The 10,642-nt window shown below is 36.2% G+C and overlaps 1 protein-coding gene across 13 annotated transcripts in view; it reads left to right on the forward strand.

Moving 5' to 3' along the window:
• Nucleotides 1–10,421, forward strand: part of add1 (adducin 1 (alpha)) — a 65,284-nt gene extending 54,863 nt beyond the window's left edge. For 3 of the 13 annotated variants that reach the window (XM_056238422.1, XM_056238424.1, XM_056238425.1), the window contains 4 exons: nucleotides 771–927; nucleotides 3,039–3,254; nucleotides 5,344–5,424; nucleotides 9,524–10,421. In XM_056238422.1, coding sequence (XP_056094397.1) covers nucleotides 771–927; nucleotides 3,039–3,254; nucleotides 5,344–5,424; nucleotides 9,524–9,822 — 753 coding nt within the window. In that variant the 3' untranslated portion in view covers nucleotides 9,823–10,421. Of the gene's footprint in view, nucleotides 58–770; nucleotides 928–3,038; nucleotides 3,255–5,343; nucleotides 5,425–6,728; nucleotides 6,764–9,523 lie in introns of those variants that run through there. The other 10 variants (XM_056238421.1, XM_056238423.1, XM_056238428.1 and 7 more) reach the window with 7 other exon arrangements.
• Nucleotides 10,422–10,642: the final 221 nt, after the last annotated feature.

Genomic DNA, 10,642 nt, shown 5'->3' on the forward strand with positions numbered 1-10,642 from the left:
TCTATTGATGGCATTGACACTTCAGAGAGCTTTAGTCCTTCTAGGTCTATTCGAAAGGTACATCCTGCGATAATCCTGTAATGTTTGATAACATCAAACCACACACAGTTTCAATACTCTCTCGCTTTACATTGAGGATAAAGACAGTAACATTCAGGGCCTTTTGAGTCTGCACTGATGAACTCAAAACCAATGTCAGATGTGTATTGATACTAATTATGGCAGATTAATTTGACACAAACTAGGCAGTGAGGATCCAAAAGTACATCCAATATTATACCTTCAGGTCACATTTCCCCATTTGTTTAGTCTATATTTTTAATGTTTTCTCATGTAGTTTTTGTGGTCAACGTGATATTTGTGAAAAGATGTATTTGAAATGTTTTACTAGCTGCAGGAGAAACAAATGTGTACTTTTATCCCTCACAGCCTGGTTTTTGTTAGTTGCAATAAATGTTGCATCCTTTGATTAACGTCTTAACTGGGATTTGAGTTTCAACAATAATAAGACTTTTATAATAAAAGGTGAATACCAATTTAAGTGGGATACTTGAGCTTTATCTTCTATCATTCTTTATACTTTTTCATTACAAAAAAACAGCATCTAGTTCATCTTAAACTCTAATTGGAGACATTTATGAAGAGTGTCCCACTAGTATTCACTCTATTTAATATCATTTATAAGAAACTAAATTTGGTTCTAAATGTCATTGTTAGAAAGATAGGAGTGCTTAAACGGTGTTGTTGTGTTGTCCTCTTTTGGCCCGCAGGGGGAGCTAGTCACCGCATCTAAAGCCATCATTGAGAAGGAGTACCAACCGCGGGTCGTCATCAATAAAACGGGGCCAAACCCCTTCAACAAGTTCACAGACCAGGATCTGGAGGAGTATCGCAAGGAAGTGGAGTTCAAGCAGAAAGTCCCAGAAGGTAAGAACACTACATATCGCAGATCAACACACACACACACACACACACACTCCTCGCAGAAACTGATGCGGATGCCGAGAACGCCCTGTAATGCTGCTGTAAGTCCTCCTGATGAGTCTCTGCTTATAAGTTGGGACGTCAAGAAGTAAAAAATAACTAAAATGATTTTGGTCTGGACAAAATGTTTTACACTAGCTTTTTGTCTCATAAAATGAGTTAATTAAAAAAAAACAATAAAAAATAGAGAATCACCCCCCATACACTAATGTTCAAAAGCTTGGGGTCTGTTAGATTCAGAGTCTCTTCTGCTCTCCAAATCTGCATTTATTTGATCACAATATTAGTGTTTTACAGCATTTTTGGAGTATTTGCACTGTTTAAATATGTGAATATATAGTAAAGTGTAATTTTCAGCATCATGACCCCCAGACTTCTGTGTCACATGATCCTTCAGAAATCATTCTTATATGATGATTTGCTGCTCAAGAAACATTTATGTGGAAACAGTGATACGTTTTATTCATCAAAGAATCCTGAAAAATACAATGTTCTAAAGGAACAGTATTTATTTGAAATATAATCTATTGTAACATTATAAAATGTCACTTTTGATCAATTTAACGCATCTTTGCTGAATAGAACTATCAGTTTCTCACAAAGATATAAATCTTACTGTCCTCAAGCTATTGAACAGTAGTGTGTGTGTGTGTGTATATATTATATATATATATATATATTAGGGGTGGAACGGTACATGTATTCGTATTGAACCGAAACGGTACGGGCGTCACGGTTCGGTGCACGAATTTGCACGGAGAATACACGGTACAAATAAAAAAAAACCCTCTTAAATAGCGATAAATTTCGCTCTATTCGCTTTTAGTGTGACTGTGAACGCAGCAATGAACAGGCTGCGATCAAGATTGCAATGCTGGAGTGTGTGTGTGCGCGCGCGAGAGAGAGAGTCGCGATGAACAGTGTGTGTGTGTGTGTGTGCGAGAGAGAGAGAGAGAGAGAGGCACGATGAACAGTGTGTGTGTGCGAGAGAGAGAGGCGCGATGAACAGTGTGTGTGTGTGTGTGTGTGTGCGAGAGAGAGAGAGAGAGAGAGGCACGATGAACAGTGTGTGTGTGTGTGTGTGTGTGTGTGCGAGAGAGAGAGAGAGAGAGGCACGATGAACAGTGTGTGTGTGCGAGAGAGAGAGGCGCGGGCGCGAATCGCGCGATCGAACAGTGTGAGAGAGAGAGATAGGCAAGAGCGACCGAACAGTGGAAACATAAAAACATACTCCGTCATTTTTTTCATACAGGACATCGTTAAAACGGCAAATTGTTTACTTTTATTTGTGTACACTCACAATAAAACACAACATTGTGCTTTTGTCACACTCTAAACTCTTGTCGAACTGTAACCTACAACAGTTAACAAAAGTTTTTAATGGTAGTATTATTTTATACGGAAATCAATTATTTATAATTCAGATGAGAATAAAGTTAGGGTTAATTAAAATGAAGGAAAACAAATAGCCTATATTGATCTGAAATAGCAAATTAATTTTAAATTCATTCAGGTACAATTACCAAACATATCTCAAGGTCTTTTCGTCTTTTTAATAATTTAATTAATAAACTAATGATATAAAACTACTGTCAGTGCACTACAAATAAACTGGTTCTCTGCCTTTATTAATAAAACTTATTTAAAAAAATACAAGGCTTAAGACATTTATAAAAAAAGCCTTCTGCATTTTTGTTTTGCTTTTCCCTCCATTGTACCGAAATCATACCGAACCGTGACGTCTGAACCGAGGTATGAACCGAACCGTGACTTCTGTGTACCGTTCCACCCCTAATATATATATATATCTGTTTTGATAAACCCTTTGTAAATTCTTACTTGTAAATGTGGTCTGAAAGCATGAATTGATGTGCTCATGCTTTTTTAAAAATGTTTTTTAAATAAGTAATGTTGTCTGAAAAAAACATCTACCTGTTGACCAACTCAGGAGCGCAAAGTTTATGAATTATAGCAATCGCATTTAACCCTGCGTGAATCCTGCAGCCCAACAGCGCCCCCGCAGGTCAGGAGAGAAACTGTTGTATTGCATTTAGCACAGGTGGAAGAGTCGGGCTCGGACGTCCCACAGGAGGATCCGAGGGCCACCGCGGCCCCACCGCCCTCCATAATCCCCAGCCGCGGCACTGAATCTGGGGGCCCGTCGGGGCACGACACCCCGGCGGATCCTCCAGGATCCCCTCAAAAGGACTTTCACTCTGCGGTTCTGAAGGCTCTGGGCTGTGAGCCGGAGCGAGACGGGACGCCTGCAGGTACCCCTGCATCTGCCTGAGGAGGGCCTCTCTTTCTGGGGTGTATTCTGACTTTGCTGGGCTCTTTCTTTCTTTCTGCCTCTTGCTGTCCCCTGGTTTCAAACCTTGGTGATCCGACATGCTTTGTTCTCGCCCCAGCCTGCGTCCCATAAACCCCCTGCCCTGGATCTGTGGATCCAGACCCTCGTCAGCTCTTCCACTCGTAGTCCTGGCCTGAAATCAGCTCCTCCTCGCTGTCGTCTCCACTGGGACTCGCTCCTCTGCTTGTTGGGGTTTATTTGGATTCTTGTACTAATAAACCTGGCGGTGGCGTCTCTGAATCTGAACTGAGATTGACTAAATGTGGATGTGCTGATGGTGACAATCCTCCTTATGTCCTGTGTCTTGGTTCTTCAGTGGTTTTTTCAGTGGTTTATCTTTTTACTTTATAATACAGATGGATTTTACTGTTATAATAGCATTTATGCATTTGGAAAGAATCAAATACTAAATAGTGTGTATCATTAATATACAGTTTATTAATATTTTGAATTGGTGTTTTTTTATATATATTATCCGTTGTCGTTTTTAAATTTAGGTTTTTTTTTTACTATACATTTTAATTCTAATTAAAGTTTTAGTACTTTTTTTGTATTCGTTTTTTAGTGTACGGATTTAGTTTGTATTAATATTTTGAATTGGTGTTTATTTTTTATATTATCCATTTTCATTTTAGTTAAGATTTAGAACTATAATATACATGGATAATAAAAACCTAATAAAAATTATAGAGACTAGAGATTAAAAAACCTAATAAAAATTACAAACACAACAAAGTGTTTGTAATTTTTATTAGGTTTTTTAATCTCTATAGGTTTTATTCATTATTATTTATTTTTGAGTTATTTTAGTATATCAGCTTAAACTAAACAACAAGATGAAAACACAAACTGAAATAAAAGTTTTTCTATATATATATTTCATTTTATTTTAGTTAATGTTTATTTTATTTCAAGCAATGAAAAAAAATGTCTTATGGTTCTAGTTTTAGTTAACGATGATCGAGTCAGACATTATCAGACTTGCATGGAATATATTTTGCCAGTTTTTATCCACCTTATTCCTGCGCCCCATGATGCTTTGCGCAAATTATGATTGTAACTTCCGTTAAGCTGTAAACAATCAGTGAAAGGCTCGCTCTATGAACGCAATACGTTAAAGTGTCACAGTGAGATGACATTAATCGACTCACCCTTCAACCATCGAACATTAAAATGAAATTTTATAAGTTTAAAAGAATCAACAAGGCACTTTCAACAGACCAAAAATAGCCCCATAAGCGCAAGTCTTTGGTTAAATATCACTGTAGTAGGCAAATATATCTCTCTATTGTATAACAAGCCTTAATCAAAAATGTTCATTAACTTCAGCATTACGTGACACTTTATCAAAGTGATTTCCGTCATTTTGACAGAATATAAATTGCATTTACCTGTGAAAACAAACCTGGAAAGAAATTTGAGGAGAATAACGAGAGATTCTTCCTGCATCCAGTGAATTATTAATGTAAATTAATTTCGGGAGAACAGACCACAAATGTGCCGTATATGTTGTCCTTTTTCATACTTTTACAGCGGATTGCAAAGGAAAAAAAGAAAATCATCATGAGGAAAAGAAAGCAGCGACTGAAAAGAGCTCTCGCCGTAGATATTCTTGATATAACATGTCACGTTAAAATACCAAGTATGACGTTATTCTCATGATGTCTGAAAATAAATCATGAAGGAAAATCGGATCAGCTTTATTTGTAGGGCAACCTTATGATTTGAAATGATTCGTTTCAGCCTTTTTGAATGGAAGTTCCCTGCCACCCATAATTCAAAACGCAGTGAGGTCCTCAGGAAAAAGGTGGATAATCTTTTGTATATGCGTTTTACCATATTTACATGTATATTATCCATCAATCAATGTGTAAGAAATGTTGGATTTGGTCTTTTTTTGTAGCATGTCACTTACTTTGCTTGGTATTTTTGCAGTGTTGTGATGTCAGATCTGTGGTTTTGGCTTCCTGGTGAGGACTGGACTGTAATGATGCGTGTGCTGTTTGCAGGTCAGACTGCGGAGGTTGAAGATGGTCCAGTTCCCAGCAGCACCTGCACCCCCCCGAGCTCACCTGTGCGTGTGGAGGAAGGTACGTCTGTCCGCTCACACAGGCTCTCTCTCAGCATGAGCTGGCCAATGTCTGTCTGTATGTTTGGTAATTAACATTTTTAGGCATTTATTGCTGTTTGTAATAACAGACCAAAGGGCATCATTGATGTTTGGTTCATTTACCCCCCACAACTTCAAAATAAATTGGCCTGACACTTTCAGTTTGGTTTTTGAACAGCTGATTTAAATCCGTTTTAATGGAGGATTAATGACAAAATCTTTATTTTAAATCCAATTATTTTATTTCACACTCTTGGAGTTTCTGTTAGCTAATCCTTTTTTTAATCTTGTATTATTTTAATCATATTTAGTTTTTATTTTACCCTCTTGGTCTTTATTACAATGGATTACACCCATGTCATCAAAATAGGAGCTCTAGTAGTGAGATTACGTAAATAAACAATGCTTTATAGTGTTTATTTATAGGATGCACCAAAATTTTCACCTTTTTGACATTGACACCAATAGATGAGAATTAATTTATGAACAATAGGCCGATATTAAAAATAACTTTAAATGTAAAATAACTTTTCACATTTTACGCAAGCATGTTTTATTGACAAATTTCACCAGTGTTATTTATAACCAGTTAAATTTATATAGCTTTTTTTATTATTAGTTTTCATGTTAAATTTAGTTTTTTTTTTTAAATTGGTCTTTTTATGATGTGCTTTTGTCATTTTTTAAAATATTGCTATGTAGGTTTAATTTATTTTTTATTTCAGTAATACTTTTAACATTTTCAGTTTATTGCCAAGCAACATTTCACATTTTTCAACTAATATTTAGATTTTATTTTATTTCAGCTTTATTTCAATAGTTTTTATTTTAGCAAACGATATTATCCCTGAATTGCACTCGTTCTCCTTATGATATAGTCACTAGTAAATCATGTCGTTCTAGTAAAGTCATAGTATTTTACAGTGGGTCTGGATGTCAAAATAAACCTCAGATCCGTATAATCTCACAGTCACGAGCTGTGACGTAGCAGAACGTCCCACTGATATATTAACCCAGATCTGTCTCTTTAAACTCAGGTGTAATCCGACATGAGAAATGTCTTGTAAATCACCCGTCTTAAATGTTCTCACTCACCCTTCATGCTCATTTCTCCGGGGTCTTTAAGAATGGCTCGGCAACCATTCTTTACTTCTGGTGGCCTGTGTGTCTCTTTACGGTTTCTGTTCATTTCTTTTTAATTTAACCCGGTGGCTGTGATTTGATCTGCATAGACATTCTCTCTCTACTTGTGCTTTTTCTTCTTCGTGGCTGCGTCACAATCAGGAGATGGAAATGCAAAAGAGTACCTGTTACCATAGTAAGTACCTCACCTCCCCCCGCTTGAGTTTGCTGCACGGCTTCACTGGATCTCACTCCTCCGCTGTCTAACTCATCTCCCTGTCCTCTGCCTCTGGTTTGTTGTGAGGGATGGTTTACGCCGCTCAGCTCTAGTCAGTCGTACGCCAGATTACGGAAGTCAAATGGGTTGCAAATGGCATTTGAAATAAAGTGAAACTGCATTTGTAATGCATTTATCTTCTATAATGTGACCGATTTTATCCATCAGGATTTGAGTGGACTTTGACATATACATTTCCTGCATTTATTAATTTTAATGAGAAAATTTAAAGTGCCCCTATGCTATTCCTAGTTTTGTTTTAAAGGTCTCCTACAATACATGCATCCAAGGTAAAAAAAAAAAAAAGTTTTCTCATAATATATATTGCATATCACCTAATTTCGCAAAGAGTCTGAAACCGATTCGTCCGTAGATTCAGTCTCTCTAAACCCCGCCCTTCTGAGAGCTGCTCTCCTCTGATTGGCCAGAAACCCAACGCTCATTAGCATATCTGACTCTCAGCTCTTGCTCAGCACGTGGCGTGGGTTTTACCGTGTCAATCTCATCAGTGGATTTGCTTTGTCAGCAGAAAACAGCGTCTTCTCGACACGAACAACACGAACCAAACTCTTCCAGTCTCAGATACACTAGTGTTTGAGGGCGGAGCTAAGAGACGCTGTTCAGCCAATCAAAACCATAGACTTGCATTATGCAAATTTGTCACAGGAAGTGGCTTCGGAATTATTGACGACTCATTTCAACAGTTCAGAATCGATTCGTTCTTTTAGGAGACGATAACTTTATCTGCATAAAGTTTGATCTTTAAAACTTTGCAAACCTTTTACACTATTACACAATATTCGAAAAGGCATAATAGGGGCATTTTAAATAAAAACAAGTGAACCTGTTAGACTATGACGTTATTGATTAATTTGACTTTACCTTGATTTCCTTTATCTTATTATTATTATTATTATTGTTGTATCGATTCATATTGTATCGAACTGTCTGGAGTGCGGTGAGATCATGCTATAGCAACAAATCTTTCCCTAGAAACTTCTACACTCCTTTTCTACAAACTTTCCTCTTTCAACCTTTATAACAATAGCAAAGTTCTTTAATATGCCAATCCAGTATTGCTTTAGCAGAACAGGTAATGTATGAATATTACGCTTCTGGTGTGAATAATGTCTTCAACATCTCTTCTATTTCTCAGTTTATGACTGTGAAACGCTGCGGTGTGGTTTAAAGCGTGAGGTGGTTATAGATATCAGCCGGTAGTGAGCGTTACATATATGTGTGTCTTTATTCCTGGTGTTTGTTTGAGAGCTGAAATATCTCTGGATGTGTGTGTTATGTCAGTGTATGTGAGGATCAGAGTGTGTGTTTCGCCGCATGAACTGGATCGCTGCTGCTCTGATGTTTCTGATGGAGACTAAAATAACTGAATAATATATATTAGGATTTATTGAGTGACATATGCAAATTATAGGACGAGATATGCAGGTTTTACTGTATCAAGAGATTAGATCTGCTTTTAATGGTCTTTAATAGTTTGCAGATAGGGATGTTAATGCTTAATCGATTAATAATTCGAACAATTATTTGATTTAACAATAATTTATTTAAAACAGTTGTAAATCTAAATCAAAGTAGTGAATTAAAACAAAACCGATATCAATATTATATATTAAATTTAGTTTATCTACATAATGTACATTCAAATATTTATTACATTGTATAAAACTAATATTGTAATGATGCATGAAACAAAATGAATGTATGCATACTGTATAAATATATTGAAAATATGATTAAAATTGTAATACTCATTTATTGAGAATATATATATAAATATAAAAGTGCTATATAAAAGTATATATATAAAATTGATTAATCGCATGTAACATAAGTTTAATATATTATATATATATATATATATATACACACACACACACGTACACACAAATGTATACATGCAAACATTAGATCCGATTAATCGTGATTTGTCGATTTGACAGCACTTTTATATATATATTCTCAATAAATGAGAGTATTACAATTTTAATTATATTTTCAATATATTTTTTAGTTTATCTACATAATTTACATTAAAATATTTATTATATAAAACTAATATTGTAATGGTGCATGAAACAAAAATTAATGTATGCGTAGTTGCGTACTGTATAAATATATTCAAAATATGATTAAAATTGTAGTACGTGACATATTTACATATATGCTGAGATATATATATATATATATATATCAGCATATATGTAAATATATCATGTACACTTTTTTTTAAAGCATACATTTTTACTATTTACTATTACTATTTTACAAAATATTAAAATGTTTTCATATTTTAAAACTGAGATCCCTATTTTGCAAACTAGGCACAGTTTCTCAGGGTTCACTCTGAAATTGGTTGCTGTGTTTGCCCAGTACATCTAGTTTTTGTTAATTAGGTAATTGCATCGGGAAGTGTTTCATGATGCAGCAGTTTGCTGATTAAAGCTAGAGATCAGTGTGTGTCTGGAGATCAGCGTGTGTGTGTGTGTCTGGAGATCAGTGTGGCTTTGCAGGGATTTTATGGTCAGTTTCTCAGAAATGCTATTTTCACGCTTCATAAATGAAGAGCCAGAGTGTTGAGCGCTGAATTTCCCGCTGGGCGGTTTCCATGCCGTGAGCTGATCGACAAACTCACTGTGATCTTTCCCCTCGTCCTCCACAGAGGCACATCAGGAACAGACGTCTAAAGACGACAGTGACGCCGCCACTTTAAGACAGACCCTCCCCGATCTGACCCCCGATGAACCCTTCGAAGCCGCCGCCCTCCCCGCAGAAGACCCCGCCCCCGAACTGACTGACTCCGCCCCTCAACAAGAGGGGGAGGAGCCTGTCGCAGGCGATGATGCGGCTGGTGACCATGGCAGCGATGAATCACCAAACAAATCCCCTTCAAAGAAGAAGAAAAAGTTTCGCACCCCGTCTTTCCTGAAGAAAAACAAAAAGAAGTCTGAAACCCAGTGAGGAAGCTTGGCAATACCTTTCTTTAAATCGATTTGTTTTTGTACTGTGTCTGTTCACATTAATGCGTCGACCTTTTTATTACATTTTTATTCTTTTAGCAGTTCTGGCTGAGCGCTGAAGTGCACTTTACGGCAAAGTGCGGCTTGTTAATAAGCATGATCATCGGTCATCATCTCTGTTTTTATATAGAAGAAAAATGAATATGAATAACCACTATATAATGTATTGGAATGTATCAAATGTAATAGAGAAAAATGAATTCAAGTTGAAAATCCTCCTGGTGTTAAATTAAGATCTTTACTCCGCTGCATGTTTATAGTTTTTCAAATCATGTCTATAAACGCCTAAAAAACCGAATGATCTGGAGTGAAAATGCCTCATTTAATCCAGCAGTTTCACCTGACCAGGTTTACAAGAGTGTAAAACATGCTTATGATCATATTCTGATCAGCTTAAATTTGTTTTTGGATGGAAATCGACTCGTTGAATGAATTTTTGTAATGGACATGCAGTGCGAGGCATTGAGCGAATCTCACAAAACCTGTACCAACGTGTTTCTGTCTCACATTTCTCCCCAAAATCAAATAAAACAAACAAAAAAATTGTTTTGGATTGTGAAATTTTCATTTCAAATAATCAAATTCCCCCTAATTCCCATTTAATTCAAAATGACTGCGAAAAAAAAATATTTTTGGCCTGAAATCAAGGAGAATTGGAGTCAAAACGTGTGTAATTGCAATGAAAATTGTTATAATTTTTTGTAATATTTGGATGTAATGTAAAAGTTTTGTGAGATTCGCCCCACAAAGATGCGTTTCTG

This window comes from Rhinichthys klamathensis, unplaced genomic scaffold (assembly GCF_029890125.1).
Source record: "Rhinichthys klamathensis goyatoka isolate OS25496 unplaced genomic scaffold, OSU_Roscu_1.1 h1tg000523l_1, whole genome shotgun sequence".
Taxonomy (NCBI): Eukaryota; Metazoa; Chordata; class Actinopteri; order Cypriniformes; family Leuciscidae; genus Rhinichthys; species Rhinichthys klamathensis.